This window comes from Mus musculus, chromosome 16 (genome assembly GCF_000001635.26).
Source record: "Mus musculus strain C57BL/6J chromosome 16, GRCm38.p6 C57BL/6J".
Lineage (NCBI taxonomy): Eukaryota > Metazoa > Chordata > Mammalia > Rodentia > Muridae > Mus > Mus musculus.
This window is the reverse complement of record NC_000082.6, coordinates 17,692,842-17,711,171: the sequence shown is the minus strand read 5'-3', so window position 1 is coordinate 17,711,171 and position 18,330 is coordinate 17,692,842. Positions and strand designations below refer to the sequence as shown.

Here is an 18,330-nt window from a genome sequence, read left to right as displayed (position 1 = left end):
TGGGTACTGAGTTATTGTGGCTGTATGCTGCTGTGTGGGTACTGAGTTATTGCGGCTGTGTGCTGCTGTGTGGGTACTGAGTTATTGTGGCTGTATGCTGCTGTGTGGGTACTGAGTTATTGTGGCTGTATGCTGCTGTGTGGGTACTGAGTTATTGTGGCTGTATGCTGCTGTGTGGGTACTGAGTTATTGCGGCTGTGTGCTGCTGTGTGGGTACTGAGTTATTGCGGCTGTGTGCTGCTGTGTGGGTACTGAGTTATTGTGGCTGTGTGCTGCTGTGTGGGTACTGGGTTACTGTGGCTGTGTGCTGCTGTGTGGGTACTGAGTTATTGTGGCTGTGTGCTGCTGTGTGGGTACTGGGTTACTGTGGCTGTGTGCTGCTGTGTGGGTACTGAGTTATTGTGGCTGTGTGCTGCTGTGTGGGTACTGGGTTACTGTGGCTGTGTGCTGCTGTGTGGGTACTGAGTTATTGCGGCTGTGTGCTGCTGTGTGGGTACTGAGTTATTGTGGCTGTGTGCTGCTGTGTGGGTACTGGGTTACTGTGGCTGTGTGCTGCTGTGTGGGTACTGAGTTATTGTGGCTGTGTGCTGCTGTGTGGGTACTGGGTTACTGTGGCTGTGTGCTGCTGTGTGGGTACTGAGTTATTGTGGCTGTGTGCTGCTGTGTGGGTACTGAGTTATTGTGGCTGTGTGCTGCTGTGTGGGTACTGGGTTACTGTGGCTGTGTGCTGCTGTGTGGGTACTGAGTTATTGTGGCTGTGTGCTGCTGTGTGGGTACTGGGAGCCTATTTCAAGGTGGATGTAGTGACTTTACTTTCTGGGCTTTGTATGTAGGAAGAGTCAGGGCTGGATTAGGATGTGGCCTCTAGCACATTCTCCTGAGCAGTTTCCTAAGTTTACATTCTCACAACACTGTCAGGAAATTGTACTTGCCTGGCATTTGCACTTGGTGTTTTCAAAGTATCTACCTTTATAACAAGCAGTACTTTTAAATGTGAGATCCTCTCTGGGACAGTGACAGTAGGACTAGACAGGATGGTTTCAGGAGAAATCCTATGAAGAAAGGAGGGGTTGGATTTGGTGACTGTATACCTGTGCATCTGTTAGTGTGGTTGCATACATGAGCATGCAGAGGAAAGAAGGGAGGCACAGTGTTGTGGTAAATATTATTTGGAGGATTCTACCCCACCTTTGATCATTTAGTTCCCAAATAAAAGACATAAAACCTTTATACTTATAAGAAGCCTTTAAGCACCAGATTTGGGCCAGTATCAACCTTCTATGTTATTTTGTCTACTTCCTTGTAAATAACTTAGAGATATCATTTGCCATGTTCCACCTGGGTTGCTCCTACTCCAACATGCTGGCCCTCATAGTGCTCACAATCCACCTACCCTATGGTGTCTTCTTCCTACTTCCCCACTGTCCTCTCTCCTCCTCCTTGTCCCTGCCTAAGACCCCAAGCCTGGGAACTTTGCCCTGCCCCCTTTCTTCTGCCCAGCCCAGGCCATAAGCATCTTTATTAAGCAATCAGGGATAACTTGGGGGGACAGAGTATACACAACAAAAGCTGATATATGTGAGGATCTCTTCATTTTGGAGCAACCAGATCTTGGTGTGCAGGATTTAGCATTTGAACATATAGCCACACCAGACCAACCCACTACACCAGAAGTCAAATATCCACCCTTATAGAGAAAGCCTTACACTGTACTTATTCTGAGAGATGGGTGCAAGATGATCTGGGTTTTTGGGTATCAGTACCAGTACTTTCAAGGAGAAATGTCTAAACAGTAGCTTGGAAAAGCACACTTCTGAAAGGGGTATAGGATGGGCCTGCTGTATGAGTAGACCCAATGGTTTTTTAAAAAGCAGGGTGAATGGTTCAGAGTTTGTCCTTGGAACTCAAATAAAGAAGAAAGGAAGAATCAAGTCTACAAAGTTACCCTCTAACCTCCATACTGCCCATATTTCTCTTTTTCTATCTCTGTAGCCCCCCCCCCCAAACAAATACACATACACAGTAAGATTTTGTTTTTCATTAAAAAAGAATAAAGACTATTATGACCAAAGAGGGATCACTTAAGGTGGTTCTGTTTGGTAAGCAATACAGATACCTAATTTAGAGACCAGAAGAGAAGGGAGCAGGGGCCAAGGCTTAACCACCTCTTAGGTACCTACTACATATACTACCTCAGAAGCTCATCTCTGCCCTTACTGAACCTCCTCCGCTTAGTTTCCTAGAGAAGGACTGTGGGTTGAGGGGAATCAGACTTTGACCCCCTTGGCCTCAAAGAACTAACTCTGTGACAGCAGCCTCAGCCCTGCCTCTTTCTCCTGTTTTGGTCAGTATAGCCAGAATTTTGGGTGTAGCACTTCATTCCTTACCAGATAACATTATATATAGGGGATTGAAAATTGGAAGTGTTTCTGTAATCTCTTTGCCCAGTTGTGGTCATTATTGAATAAGGAAACATTTCCCCTAGACCTGTATGCTATGTCTATTTTGTTGGTAGATGTATACACACATACTTTTCTGAGTCCAGTTCTGAGCTGTAGGTTTTTCTTCCTGTCTGAGGCTGTTTTCTCTGCCTCAGTTAGTTCTGGCTGGTCCCTGTATGCCCACAGCTTCCATTCCCAAGGGGGCATAGACCATGCATAGCCACTTGTGTGGGAAGCCAACTCCAAGATGGCGCCGGTTTCCGGTTGCCATTGTCATAAACAACACCACTGCACAGGCGTCAATTCGAATTTGGCGCCAACCCCTCCTGAGCGGGTGCATGCAAATTGGGTGCCAGCAGACTGACCAATCCCAGGGGGCCACGGAGCCTTCTCCTGTGCTGGGGTGCATATAAGCAGGGCTCCCTGGGCGCCTGGGGTCCCCATAGAAGCATCGAGGCGTTCCTGCAATAAAGGCTGTTGAGAAGAATCTGACTGTGTCGTGTTGTTCTTGCTGGTCGGACACACTTGCTTAAGGAAAGCATCATTTAATGTTTTTTGGGGAAGAGTTCTTCTATGGTTGTTGAGCATTTCTAGAAGTGGAGATAATAGGAATTTTTTCCTATTTCCTTTGAGAGGTAACAATGTATGGCCAGTGTTCTTTCACATGCATTTTCTATTCCCTTCTGGACTACTTTAACTTACACCCAGGATGCCATGTGATTTTAGTTGTGAGTGCTGATCTCTAAAGATAGGGCTCCCTGCCCCAGTACCACAAAACCATGTAGTCAGAGTGTTATGTGAGTTTGCTTGATGACAGTTGAGATGTGCGGAAGCCCCAGGCTAACATAAGGTCAGGCATCAAAAGGTCTTTCCAGCTCTTGGTTCTTTTTTGTTTGTTTATTTTTGTTTGTGGCTGTGCCTCACTACTGAGACTCTGGCTGTCCTGGAATGTACTATGTAGATCATGAACTCACAGGGGTGTGTCTGCCTTCCAGTGTTGGAACTAAAGGCCTACACCACCACTCCAGTTTTCTTATTTAGGTTAAACCAACAGGTTGAAAATAGCTGAGGCTCATGCCTTTGAGGCAGCTCAGAGTTTGAAGGGCACAGGCTCTTCTTTAGACTAACCCTCATTGACCTCAGTCACTGGCATTCCTGGGAGCAGAAGGAGAGTTCAGTTGAGCAGCTGAGAGAAGTGTGAAGAAAAAATGTGCAAGTCTGCTCTCTTCAAGTCCAAAATGTCCATTCCTGTATATAGATGAATAAATTCTGAAATATATTATTTTTGTAAACCTGGGCCTGGAGAGATGCCTCAAGTAGTTGGGAGTATTTACTGAATTTTCAATCCCAGCACCCATGCAGCATGCTGGGTATGTTACAAACACAACTGTAGCTCCAGCTCTGAATAGTTGAACACTCTTTCTGACCTCTGTGTGTGTAAAGATGTACACCTACACATATGTGCTCATATACACACGTGAATGACTGAATCTAAAGTCAAGGAACCTGCTAATGTTTGAAAACCACACGTTTGCTTGCTAATAAAAGGAAGAAGCTGTAGTATAGTTTGGCAGATGTACCTCAGCTACTACCTGTGAGGTCTAGAGTCCAGGTGTTTGCTTTGGTGGCCAAACAATTGCAATCTCCTTCTAAGGTGAAACCACCTAGATACTGAGACAGTGAATTGGCTGCTGCGTCATTAGGCGCTGGGCAGTGATGTGGGACACTGTTGCTCCAAAGAGCCTGAGGAGGTCAGAAGATTAGATGAGAACCAGGCCTGTGTGGGAAGGACAGACAGACCTCTCCATCTGGGGTGAAGTGACACATTGGAACTGCAGCTAGAAGGCACTTTTCAGCTGTATATAGATGTTGGCCTTACCTCCCTTCAAGTCCCTGCCAATTTCAGCTTTGTGACCTGAAGAATGCATGGTTTGTTGATAGAAAAGAAGCTTCATGTCTTTTAGCTGACATAGGAAGGGTTAGAAATGTGAATCAGCAGGGAATAGAGCCTTGCCTAGCATGCACAACCCTGGATTCCATCCTGAGCACCACAAAGAAAAATAAATCAGATTTTCCTCAACAGTGGCTGCTGTTCATTTGTGACTCTCTGTGACATATACTCTTCTTAAGAACCAAAAGACATTTTAGCTTATACTCACTACGAGCAAGCAAATTTCCAAGGTTTTGAACTAGCTTTAAGCCTTAAGAAGCTTTTTATTTTAAGATTTACTTTAAATTGTGTTTCAGGGTGTTGTGTGAAGGTGCCTGAGGCCAGAAGAGGCTGTCAGATCTGGAGCTGTAGTTGCAGATGGTTGTAAGCCACCGAACACAGGTGCTGGGAAGAACCTTCTGAGTGAACTCTTCTGAGAGAGCAGTACAAAGTTTTCACCTCTGTGCCATTGCGCCAGCCCCAGGAGTTTCTGTTTCTGTGCCACATTATGTGCATTTTCTCTTTTTAAAAATAATTGTTTTAAAGTCGGGCGTGGTGGCGCACGCCTTTAATCCCTGTACTCGGTAGGCAGAGGCAGGCGGATTTCTGAGTTCGAGGCCAACCTGGTTTACAGATTGAGTTCCAGGACAGCCAGGGCTACAGAGAAACCCTGTCTCGGAAAAAAAATTGTTTTATGTATATGAGTGTTTTGTCTGTGTGTGTGTGTGTGTGTGTGTGTGTGTGTGTATCACATGGCACTCACTTGTGGCACATATGGTAGTCAGAAGAGGGCATCAGATCTCTGGAACTGGGTAACTTTAGAATTGTGAACCACCATGTGGGTGCTGGAAAATGAATGTGGTTCCTCTGTAAGAGCACCAAGTGCCATAGAGTCATCTCTCTACATCCTACCCTGTGTCCTCTGTCTTAGTTAGAATTTCCATTGCTGTGAAGAGACACCATGACCAAGGCAACTCTTATAAAGGACAATATTTAATTGGGGCTCATTAGCATCATGGTGGAAAGCATGGCAGTGTCCAGGCAGGCATGGTACAGGAGAAGCTGAGAGTTCTACATCTTCATCTGAAGACTGCTAGAAGACGACTAGTTTCCAGGCAACTAGGATGAGGGTCTCATTGCCCACCCTCAAAGTGATACACTTCCTCCAACAAGGCCAAACCTACTCCAAGACCATACCCTCTAATAGTACCACTCCCTGGGCCGAGCATATTCAAACCACCACACTCCCTTTTTGAAACTAGTTCGCACTATGACAGACCTAGAACTGTGAAGTCTGTCAGCCTCTACCTCCTGAATGCTATGTTTAAAGTGTAACACCATCCCCAGGCTAGGCTAGCATCCCACCCTACTTTTTGAGACAAGGTCTCATTCTATAAACCTGGCTGGCTGGTCTCAAAGTTACTTGATCTTCTTGCCTTAGCTGCTTTATATTACAGGTGTGAGCTATCAAACCTTGCTAATTTATTATTATTAATGACAGTATCTCAGTCTCTAGTCCAGGTGGACCTGGAACTCACTCTGTGGGGCAGACAGGCTAAAACTCCTTGAAATCAGTTGCTAGTCAGAGAACTGAGGTGATAAGTGTGAGCCCCACATTCATCTTTCATTAATTAGTGTGTTCCCCCGACCCCCACACCCGCAAATAACCTTATTTATCATTATCAAAAATCTGGATTTTAAACAGATTCTAAGACTGGTAGTTTTACCTGTCAGCTCATTCAACTCCCACTGCATGTATCTCTTCACCAGCAGCTCTGCCAGACCTTCCACCTGCAACAGTGGAGCTCTCTCCCAGATCAGACTTGCTCTGCTTCACCATTTGCTTTTAGGCTTTCTTTTCCAATGAAGACACCCGAAGAGGATAAAGACTGGCAAGCCTTTTCCGTCTCTCCCAGTTTTGGGATTCAACTTACCACTTCTTTGAAGTCATGTGTCTGCCCCTCTCAGGTCATGATTTCTGTCTTCTCCTAGCTCTGGTGGACCTGTGGGAAGGTCTTGCATATCTGGTTATTAACACATTTTTTTGGTAGTAATACCAGCATAGAAGAGATAGAGAAATAACCATCTCTTCTCTTTATAGCAACATGAGCTTCAATCATGGTCTCCCTTTTAAATCATGGACCACATTTTGTCCTGGGTAAGATCCATTGCCCTGAACATCCTCAGTAAGTAGCTTGATTGTTCTAAATCCAACTTTGTTGAAATGTAGATCAGCAAGGCTCACTTTAAGCATATGACCTTTGAGGTAATCAGATGCAGTTTTGCCTTCTTGAGCCCTTGTGACTACTGTTTTCTTGTTTTTAATGCTGAACATTGCTGGAGCTGTCACGTGACACCAGCCCTTCTCAAAAGGGATCAGCCAAAATCTTCCTGGTTCCCTTTTTCCTGCCTGCTTCTTTGGCCGTTATGTCAGACACTCATTTTCCCTAATTGCTATGGTGCTGCTCAGAGCCAGAAGTGTGGAAGTATAACATTCTGGAGACTTTAGGTGAGCAGGTGTCTTAGTCATTGGGTTTGTTTGTTTGTTTGTTTGTTTGTTTTGTTTTTTAGTAAAATTCCAACTTTTTTGAACAAAAGAATAAATGGGTGTTTTCAAGTTTTTGCATCATGGTTATTTTTAAGCCATCTGAACCATGATAGTACTTATCAACACAAGATGTTTGTCTATTTTTGTCATTTGTATTTTGTTTAATTTTACATTCATAAGTATACTTAAATCAATTAGCAGTATATGGTAACACATGGTAATAATGGAACAGCTCTGTAGTAACTTTGTGCAAATTTGAATTTTATGCAAAAATTTTGCTTTATTTTTTACATTACTGGGACCTAATGTCAGCTACAGACAGACAAACACTTCTGTATTCTATCTCTCAGCCAGAACAAACATCTGTGACGTAACATTTTTATTATTCAAGACTTCCTTTTTACGTTTTCAGTAAGAATGCCATATAGCCTTTTCTGAAACAAAATGTCTGGGGTGCTAATGAAGGAAACAGTTTAATAAGTTTATTTATTTAAATCAGTAAGAAATGGAGAATCTGCTATCTTTACTTAAAAGGCTGTGTAAATATTTATCTGTCAAAACTATATACCCACATGAACAAATATGTGCAGTTCAACAGCACTCCCTTACTGGAACACGAGCGTTCCACATCACAGTTCCCATAAGGACTTTTAAAAGCCTCAAAATCTGTGTCTTCTCTGGCTTGCTTCTCTCTGGGTTCCACCCACGCTTTATTAATGGTTCACTTAATATCATTGTCTCCGTCTTCATAAATTTTCTTTAGAACATTTCATTAATCCCTCACTAGGGTCTGCCTCTATGTCGTTGGAAGGCTTTTCTTTCTCTTTGCATTCCTTTTCCATCTTGTGTTTTCTGCTTTCTTTCTACATAGAATAATTACTGTATCCGTCTTTACTTTTTTTTGAACTGCTTTCCACAGAGATAGGTTTCAAAAGATTGTTCCCAATCATGGAGTAATTCTTGCCATTGAGGTTTTTTACTAAAAGATGGAGCAACCTCTCTGTGAGGTGCACTGCACGTTCTCAGTGGGAACCTGATGGACTCTGGTTAAGGTAATGTAGATTTTCACAAACTTATCTGACTGATCGCATCCATAATTACAGATTTTCACGGTGTATCCTGTTGTAAGAGGAGCAACCACAGCAGCTGGCTTTTCATTATCAAGTTCTGGTTTCTTCTGCGACTTCTTTTGCATCTTGTTCTTGAGTTCCGTCTCAATCTTGGACTTTTCACTTGTAAGAGTATCACGTAGTCTTTTCCTAGTGGACTTTTCCAGCAATACTTTGACCTCTTCTAGGTCTTTCTGTAACTCTTCCAAAGGAAGCAATGATGTGGCTCGTTAGACCCGAGGCCGAAGCTGCAGCCGTGCACTGAAGCAGATGGGAAAAGCTGAACTCGCCACCCACGAGCAGCGCCGGCAGTGAGCTCCACCCAGCATGACACGGCGGCCCACCCTCCACACAAGACGGCTAGTCATTGTTTTGTTGCTATGAAGAGACACTGTGACCATAGCATCTCTTATAAAGGATATCACTTACTTGGAACTGGTTTACAGTTTCAGAGGTTTAGTACATAATCATCATGGGAGTACACAAGCAGAGATGTTGCTGGACAAGTAGCTCAGAGGTCTACATCTGGATCCTCAGGTATCAGGAAGAGAGAAGACACTTGGCTTGGCTGGAGATTTTGAAACCCCAAAGCTTACTCCTAGTGATACACTTCCTCCAACAAGGCCACACCTTCTAGTCCCAGCCAAATAGTGTCATCATCAGACAACCAAGCATTCAACTATAGGAGTCATAGGGGCCATTTTTATCAAACCATTACTGCAGGCAGTTTTATGTATTTATTTATTTATTTTGGTTTTTTGAGGCAGGGTTTCTCTCTGTATCCTTGGCTGTTCTGGAACTGACTCTGTAGACCAGGTTGGTCTCGAACTCAGAAATCCACTTGCCTCTGCCTCCAAGTGCTGGGATTAAAGGCGTGTGCCACCACTGCCCAGCGCAATTTAATTTTTAATGACTTAAAAATTTTTTGTGGCTGGACTTAGTGGTACATGTCTTTAGTCTTAGCACTGAGGAAGCAAAGTCAGGCAGATCTCTGAGTTTGAAGCCAGCCAAGTTTGCAGGACCGCCAAGGCTATATGGTGAGGGTCTCACAAAGAACAAAAACAAAGAAGTAAATAAGTAAATTTATTAGAGTAGGCATGGTGGTACACACCTTAAATCCCAGTGCTTGGGAGGCAGAGGCAGACAGGCAGATCTCGGAGTTTGAGCCCAATGTGGTCAACATAGTGGACATAGTTCCAAGCTAGCTAGGGCTACATAGCAAGACACTGTCTCAGGATGTGTGTGTGTGTGTGTAGTGTGTGTGTAGGTGTAGAGACTGTGTCTTAGGGTTTTACTGCTGTGAACAGACACCATGACCAAGGCAACTCTTACAAGGACAACATTTAATTGGATCTGGCTTACAGGTTGAAAGGGTCAGTCCATTATTGTCAGGGTGGAAACCTGGTGGCAGTCAGGCAGGCAAAGTGCAGGAGGAGTTGAGAGTTCTACATCTTTTTCAGAAGGCTGCTAACAGAATACTGACTTCCAAGCAGCTAGGATGAGGGCCTTAAAAACTGCACCCACAATGAGCACTCCCTGGGCTGAGCATATCATATACAAACCATAACAGAGTGCAAGTCTTCCTCTGACACAGCTTTCTCCTTCCTTCCTTCCTTCCTTTCTTTCTTTCTTTCTTTCTTTCTTTCTTTCTTTCTTTCTTTCTTTCTTTCTTTCTTTCTTTCTTAACGATTTATTTATTGTATATAAGTACACTATAGCTGTCTTCAGACAGACCAGAAAAGGGCACCAGATCTCAATACTGATGGTTGTGAGCCACCATGTGGTTGCTGGGAATCGAACTCTGGACCTCTGGAAGAGCAGTCAGTGCTCTTAACCGTTGAGTCATCTCTCCAGCTCCCTCTGCTTTAGTTCTTGAGACAGGGTTTCTCACTGCCTGGAAGCCAGCAAGGCCCAGGATCCACCTCTCTCTGTACTTCCAGCACTTGGGTTACAGATGAGTGCTGTTGCAACTGGCTGCCCATATAGCACCAGTGTCCAGACTCAGAGTCTCATGCTCATAGGCCAGTACTTTACCATGGTGCCATTTCCTCAGCCCCTTGAAATTTAAAGTATGTATGAATTGCAAAAGTCATTAGCCCTTTACTCAGGGACTCTTCTCAAAGGTAGCAACCACCTTTGACTCTTGCTGTGTCTTCTAGCCTGTGCCTGTGTTCTTAGTAGCTTGCATGTGCTGCTTCCTTGTAAGTTGTGTGAATGATATGCAGAGTTGCTCTGTAGCTGGACAGTCTCTTATCTCTGGACTGCTCCCAGTGTTTGACTGAGTAAATCAGTAATGAATGTTCATATTTTATGTCTATACAAACAGTGCACTGAGCACAGAAGCATACTGCACTTGATAGTTGTTCTTGCCTTTGGGCAGTTGGGGGGTGGTTTTCTGGTTACTTGTTGCTAATTCTTCCTATGCCTTTTTTACTTATATCTCAGCACAGTTAACCTTGGGCTTCATGTTCTCTGTCAGTTGTTTTTCCTGGGACCTACCTTCTAGAGCCTGTTGGTGTGATAAGGATAGGCATTAGGGCCTTTTCCAAAGACTAAGTCCCACGTGGTCTCCATGGGATTGTTATACACTGTGAAGAAGGAGAGAGGAGTGGTGGGCAGATCCTCTGAATGCATGAAGCATCAGAGACGCCTTTCCTTGTCTCTTTTAGAGGTGATGGTAAAAAAGATGGCAAAGTGTTGAATATTTTTCTGTTAACAAGCCTACAAAATCTCTGTCATCCGAATACTGGACACCTCTTCTTTACTTGTCTCCTAAGACTTTATTACTAGTGGTTTGGGTTTAAACATTCAGGGAGAGGGGGCTCATATGCAAGCTGTGGGCTTCTATCCTAGGTGGGTGAACAAACCATATACACAGGTAGTGATTTGCCAGCAGTCCACTTACATAATAGGTGTGGGCAGAAATTCCTAGCACTTAGCAAGTGGAGGCAGGATGGTCAGAAATTCAAGGTTATCCTCAGGTATATAGTGTGTTCAAAGCCAGCCTGGGCTTCATGAACCCTGTCTCAATCAAAACAACCAACCAACCACCAACAACAAACAAAGCCAAGTAATCCCAGCACTCAAACGGAGAGTCAGGGGCTCTCTGAGTTCAAGGCCAGCCTGGTCTACAGAGTGAGCTCCATGACAGAATTGCATAGAGAGACCCCATCTGAAAAACCCACCACTACCAACAAAACAAAGCAAAACAAAGAATGAAAGAACACACACACACAAAACCCTTAAAAAATGGGGGGTCGGGCACTTTTTTTTTTTTAATCTGAGAATGGTGATTTCTGACACCCAAGGGAGAAAGAAATCTTTCTATGTTAGACATCTTTAGGAAACCAGAAGAGCAGGTACTCTTTCCCTTCAGCAGTGTGAAAGAAGGTAGGCCAAGGAAGGAGCCTGGCATTGCCTGGGGTGGAGGACAGTAATGAAGAAATGGAGATCAAAGACTCCTAATTGAGAGCTGGGAAGGGGTCCTTGGGTGATAACTAGGGCCCTAAGAATGGGGAATGGAAAAGAGGATCAGGGAAGAATTGGAGGAAAGACTAATCTGTGTTATTAGCACAGCCATGAGAGGGTCCTTTGTGCTTGAGTGGTAGACTGGTCCACTGTTGAGGATACCCCAGATGAATCAGAGTCCAAATGGGGACAGCTTTGCCTGAAGAAGCTGTAGGAACTCACTGGTATCTCATCTGGGCAGACTAATATTTATGTGTGATGGAAGTATTAGAGGATTCCACCTCACTGCACAGTTAAGTAGCTCTGGCTGGCATGGAATCATATAGATCTGGCTGGCCTCAAATTCACAGAGATCCACTCAACACTGCCCCACAGAATGCTAGGATTAAAGCAGTGATTCTCAGCCTCCCCAATGCTGTCTGACCCTTTAATACAGTACCTTATGATGTGATGACCCCCCCATCCATAAAATTATTTTTGTAGCTACTTCATAACTAATTTTGCTACTGTTACGAATTGTAATGTAAATATCTGATATGTGACCCCTGTGAAAGGGTCAGTTCATGCCCAGAAAGTGGTTGAAACCTACAAATTGAGAGCTGCTAGATTAAAGACTTGTGCTACTATGCCCAGTCCTAGCAGGGTTTCTTTTTTTCCTTTTTTTTTTTTCTTTAAGATTTATTTTTGTATGTGAGTACACTGTAGCTGTCTTCAGACACACCAGAAGAGGGCATCAGATCCCGTTACAGATGGTTGTGAGCCACCATGTGGTTGCTAGGAAATGAACTCAGAACCTTTGGAAGAGCAATTAGTGCTCTTAGCCACGGAGACCTCTCTCCTGCCCCAGTATGCTCTTGAGTACCAACTGGACTGGGCTTTTATCCCACTGTGAGTTGAAGCCCAGAGTCCCCAATTTTCTGACTTGTTTGCCAGTAAACCCAGTGCTACAAGAAGACAGGCAGTGACCAACCAGAGTAGCCAGTATTTCAGGCCCATAGCCCCAAGTAATATGTTTCTTTCTATCAGATGCATACCTGTTCTTTCTTTTTAGAAAATATTTATTTTCTTATTTTCTTTTATGTGTATGAATGTTTTGCCTGCGTGAATGCATAATACCAAGTGCAGTGCCCTCAGAGGCAGAAGAAGATACTACATTTCCTGGAACGAGTTACAGGTGGTTGTGAGCCTCTGTGTGGGTGCTAGGAATCAAACTCAGGTCCTCTGAGAGAGCAATGAGTGCTCTTAACCACTGAACCATCTCTCCAGCCCCCATAACCTGTTCTTTCTGTGTTGTGTGTACAGATAGAGGGAGGCAGTACGTGCTCTCTGAGCTCTGGCCCATGTGCATAGCTCTTTCCCCTGGAGTGTGAAAAGGATATCTTTTACTAGGATAGTCCTTTTTCTATCTGTATATAAGATATGTTTTCGATGTTTGTTGTGGTTTTACAATGTACATTGGTGTACTATCTCCTATTGTGCTTAGTAGTTAGAAGTTGGAGCTGGTCTCTTTGGTTCCGTTATGAAGACATTACTTGACATACACAGACTCTTGCCTTGCGAGGATTGGGATGTGGCTTGTGTGGACTGTTCATTTTATAGGTGAGAAATGTAGAACTGCAGTCTCACAGTACTCAGATGTAGAATTGGGTAGGGGCTCAGGCACTCACAGGCCTAGAAATAGAGTCTGGCTAGCCACCCACTGACCTAATCAATAGTGCTGATTGTGAGCAATCTCTTGGGACAGTCCCCCTGTCCTTAATGCCCAGGGGCTTCTCTTTTCTTTAAGGTAATTGCCTTTTCTTTTCAACCTTCTTATGGCCCTGCCCTTTTTCTCAAATGTTTAACTCTGGCCACTGCCCTGCTGAGTGCCTCTCCTTGGTTCCTCCCCAGGACTTCAGCCAGACTAGTTCCCCAGGGATAGTACCTGTCTACCAGGGTGGACTTGGTAATGTTTTGACACATCTCTTCTTTTGTATTTCAGTGAGGATGCCATGAGGAAAGCTGGTGTGGCCCACAGTAAATCTAGCAAGGATATGGAGAGTCATGTGTTCCTGAAGGCCAAGACCCGGGTAAGACCCTGCTGGCCAAAGTCCCCAGCAGAGTAATTCCAGGAGGAGTGTGTTGCTGATACTGAGCCCCTTCTACTTGTATCCTGGAGAGGGGAGTGCTTGCTTGCTGCTCTCAGATACAGCTGGCTTTGCCACAACACTCTGGAACCTCCCATGTTCCATGGAAGAAAAGTCAAGACTCCTAGATTGGCACTTCTGCTACAGGCCCTGCCTCTGACCCTGGCCTCATTTTTGACCATGTCATATATATGTAGTTGGCCCTGTGATTCCCACAGGAAGCTCCTTGGATCCTATAAAAGAGATGCTGGCTTTGTGCTACACATCCCTGAGGCAGGGGTCTAGAGTCATCTTTGGTTTCTCTGTTCAGGGAGGCAGCCAATGCTGGAAAAGTTGAGGGTAGAACTTGCCGGGTAGAATTGGAAGAAGACTTTCCAGGCTAGTACAGCACCAGCCTCTATGTGACCTTCTTTCAGTGTGTTAGTTCTCAGGAGTGGAAATTAGAAGTGAAGGAAGAGGCTGAACGATAACTCAGCAATTACAAGACCATACTGTTCTCGAAGACAACTCAAGTTCAGTTCCCAGTACCCATGTAGGATGGTTCACAGCAGCCTAAAATTCCATGGACACCTGTGCTCACATGCATATCACCTACTGACCCCACCTCACTCCATTCCTGCCCCAACCTCTACACCCACACAATTTTGATTTAAAGCTGGATGCATGCTTTTTAATCTTAGCACTTAGGAGGCAGACGCAGGTGGATTTGAGGCCGGCCTGGTGCCTGGTCTACATATTAAACTCTAGACTAGCCAGGGCTATAAGTGAGACCTTCTCCAAATAAATAAAATAAACAATCTATTTTTTAAAGAAAAAGTGACGGCCTAGAGAGATGGCTCAGCAGTTAAGAGCACTGGCTGCTCTTCCAGAGGTTCTGAGTTCAATTCCTAGCAACCACATGGTGGCTCATAATCATCTGTAATGGGGTCTGATGCCCTCTTCTGGTGTGTCTGAAGACAGCTACAGTGTACTCATACATATAACAATAAATAAATCTTTTAGAAAAAGAAAAAGTGACAAAAAATAGCAGAAAATGAAGTGATATTGAGTAGAGACAGACAGTGTGTTTTTGTGTACAAGTACATGGACAGACAGATTTCCAGAGCTATGGGCTCCTCTGTGGATGGGTAACATACATTTGTTTTCTTTGAAAAGCATTGTTGAGATTGAATTAAGGTATATCAAATTCACTCACTGGAGGTATATAGTTCAATCATGCAGGGTAGAGTTAGAGACTTTACACAAGTTTGTAGGCATTAGCAGTCACACTCCATTTCCTGGCCACCAGCAGATACTCACCTACTTTATTGCAGTGGGCTTTCCCACCTGAAGTTGCTTTATCAGCATAGTCAGCATGACTTGGGTTTTTTGTAACTTACTTTTTTCACATAGCACAATCTTATCAGGGTTCATACATTGACCATGTTGTAGTGCATACCTGATTCTTTTTTCTTCTTTTCAAGCCAAGATTTCATGGTGTAGACTAGACTAGACTGGCCTCAACAGAGATCACCTACTTCTATATTAAAAAGGCATGTGCCGCTGTGACCATCCCTGATCTCTCTCTTTGTTGAGTCATATTTCATCTTGGATGGCTGTATCATTTTCTGTATATTGATGAATCAGACTTCATTTGAGTGGTTTTCATTTTAGAGCTATCATGAAAAATGACTTATTTTAAATACTCATGTACTAGGGGGTGTTGTTGTTTTTGTCTTGAGACAGGATTTCTCTGTGTAGCCCAGGTTGTTCTGGAACTCATTCTGTAGACCAGGCTGTCCTCAAATTCGGAGATCTGCCTGCCTCTGCCTCCTGAGTGCTGGGATTAAAGGAATGTGCTACCACCACCCAGCTTCATCTACTAGTTTTTTTTTTTTCCATTTTTTATTAGGTATTTAGCTCATTTACATTTCCAATGCTATACCAAAAGTCCCCCATACCCACCCACCCCCACTCCCCTACCCACCCACTCCCCCTTTTTGGCCCTGGCGTTCCCCTGTACTGGGGCATACAAAGTTTGCGTGTCCAATGGGCCTCTCTTTCCAGTGATGGCCGATTAGGCCATCTTTTGATACATATGCAGCTAGAGTCAAGAGCTCCGGGGTACTGGTTAGTTCATAATGTTGTTCCACCTATAGGGTTGTCTACTAGTTTTTTGTTTGTTTGTTTGTTTGTCTGTTGATTTGAAGACTTCTTTCATTTCTCTTAGGAAAACAAAAACTCTGTACATACTTGGGGCTCACGTTTCTAAACTGTTTTCTCGAGTAGCTGTGTTGTGCCAGTTCACAAGCCCCAAAAGACCACAAAGGAGCTGATACTGATGCAGTCTAACTAGGGTCTCTTTTATTCAAGCTTGGCTCACTCACCACCAACCCTGACACAGCAGGATGGTCGAGTGCAGCCCCGAGCCCTCAGTGGGACAAGGTTTTATAGGAAATGGTGAGCTAAGAGGGGATTTTAGCCCGGCAAGCATCTAGTTGAATGACTGCTGTAAGACTACTGTAATGACTACTGTGGGTGCTCTGAAGCAAAACCACAAACAATCACAAAAGGTCTGAAAGGACATCTCAGACAATCAGAGTAATCTTGATTGGCTGTTGCTAGGAAGTAGCTAGGGGGTAACTCTGGGGTATGGGGCAAGGACAAGCCATGGGGTTCTTCCTGGTACTTGGGTGCAGCTTGGGTTCAGCTGCAGGTCAAGTTCTCAGGCTCTTCTTTTTTTTTTTTTAAAGATAGAGGCCAGTCCCAAGATTGAGTAGGTTTGTCCTCTAAGCTGTGTGTCATCTACCAGCCACATAAGGCTCTGTTGCCCCCAACAATCACCAATGTCTTTGCTATGTCCGTGTGTGAGAAGTGGTCACCAGTGCTTCTGATTGCTGTTTGTCTTCGTAGTGATGATGTCACACGTCTCTGTAGTGCTTTTGAGCCATCTGTAAACATTCTGTGGAAAAATGTCCATGTTTATCTTTTGGTCTTCTTTTAATTGACTTGTTGATCTTTTTAGTAGTTTTTTTTTTAAAGATTTATTTAGTTATTTATTTTATGTATATGGGTACACTGTAACTGAACAGATGGTTGTGAGCCTTCATGTGGTTGTTGGGGATTGAATTTTTAGGACCTCTGCTTGCTCTGGTTGGACCCACTTGCTCCAGACACACCAGAAGAGGGTGTCAGATCTCATTATGGGTGGTTGTGAACCACCATGTGGTTGCTGGGATTTGAACTCAGGATCTTCAGAAGAGCAGTCAGTGCTCTTACCCACTGAGCCATCTTGCCAGCCCTAGTAGTTTTTTATATATTTGGATACCTAGATCATTTAATTTGCAAATATCTCAGAGATGGAATATTTTATTGTTGAGGTCTATGGTGGTGGTGGGGGAGGGGGAGGGGGAGGGAGGGAGGTTACTGCTCTTGCCAGGTACTTGGGCAAAGTACTTTATCACTGAGGTATATCCACAGCCCTATTATGACCTTTCTTTTATTTTTGAAATATGGTTTCTCATATACCCCTCATTGTCTTGGAACTTGCTAGAGCAAGCTGACCTCAAACTTCCAGAAATTTGTTTGCTTGTCTCCTGAGTGCTGGGATTAAAGTCATACACTACAGTGAAAGGAATTTTGGTAAAGACGTAATTGAAGTCGGGTGTAATGGTGCACACCTTTAATCTTAGCACTTGGAGGCAGAGGCAGCTGGGTTTCTGTGAGTTTGGGGCCCATTTGGACTACATAGTGAGTTCTAAGACAGCTGGAGCTACATACATAATGAGACGCTGTATGTGCTGGGGCTGCGAGGTGGGGGTGGGGACAGATAGACAGGACCAGATGACAACAACAAAAACCTGACTTGAATCATTTATTTCCAAAATGTAAATTTTGTTGGTTCAGCTTGCTTATACCAGTCTAAAACTTAATGGCTTAAAGGTATAACCCTTTGGTTCTCCTAAGTCAGTGGGAAGCTTCACTCATGATTGCATGTCCCTCTAACCTACATGACTCTTACAGTGTCACTAGTGGCATAACTTAGACCTTATTATGTCACTGTGTTTGTGTTTCTGGAGGGAAGAGATGGAAGCTTTTAGTCTTCAGAAGTCCTAGAACATTCTTTGGATACCAGAAGTTTAAGGCCAGTGCAGGAGGTTCAGAGAGAAACTGCCTCTGCCTTTTGGTGTGATCAGGAGCCTGTTTGGACCAGGGAGTACAATGACTATCGCATAGCCACCACAGACACCAGCCAACTCAGACCTTTCCAGTGGCTGATGAATAGGTACCAAAGGAGGCACTAGAGGTCAGCCTTTCATCTGTGCAGTTCACTCTGCCTTGTCTTTGAGTCACAGCCTATTGACTGTTATAAGTAGTACCTTGATGATTTCTTTTGAAGCTGTCTCTAACTCCCTGACTACACAAGGAGGCCCTGACTAACTGGAAGAGAACAGATTGTAAAAGCACTGTTGGCCAGTCTGTATTTTTGTTTTATTTTGCATTTATTTATTTATTTGAGACAGGGACTCACCATGACGCTTTTGACTAGCCTGAAACTTACAGATATCACCTGCCTCTGTCTCCCATGTGCTGGGATTGAAGGCGTATGCCCATGCCTGGAAATCTCTGTAGTTTTTCTGGACAGTGTGTTTGAGCACTGACATCTGACTGCCCTCTTTACCTGCTCTTCCCCATGGAGGTAGGTGCCTATATTGTAGTGAGAACCTTT

General features: G+C 44.1%; 1 protein-coding gene and 1 pseudogene across 15 annotated transcripts in view; one reads left to right on the top strand and one right to left on the bottom strand.

Annotated features, from left to right (window-relative positions):
• The window catches only part of Med15 (mediator complex subunit 15), a 71,740-nt gene that overhangs the window by 11,776 nt on the left and 41,634 nt on the right, over window positions 1–18,330 (top strand). For 9 of the 15 annotated variants that reach the window (NM_001358404.1, NM_001040683.2, NM_033609.3 and 6 more), the window contains exon 2: window positions 13,478–13,565. In NM_001358404.1, coding sequence (NP_001345333.1) covers window positions 13,478–13,565 — 88 coding nt within the window. Of the gene's footprint in view, window positions 1–4,688; window positions 4,774–8,005; window positions 8,566–12,979; window positions 13,096–13,477; window positions 13,566–18,330 lie in introns of those variants that run through there. The other 6 variants (XM_006522779.4, XM_030249349.1, XM_030249350.1 and 3 more) reach the window with 3 other exon arrangements.
• Window positions 7,581–8,237, bottom strand: Gm18335 (predicted gene, 18335; annotated as a pseudogene).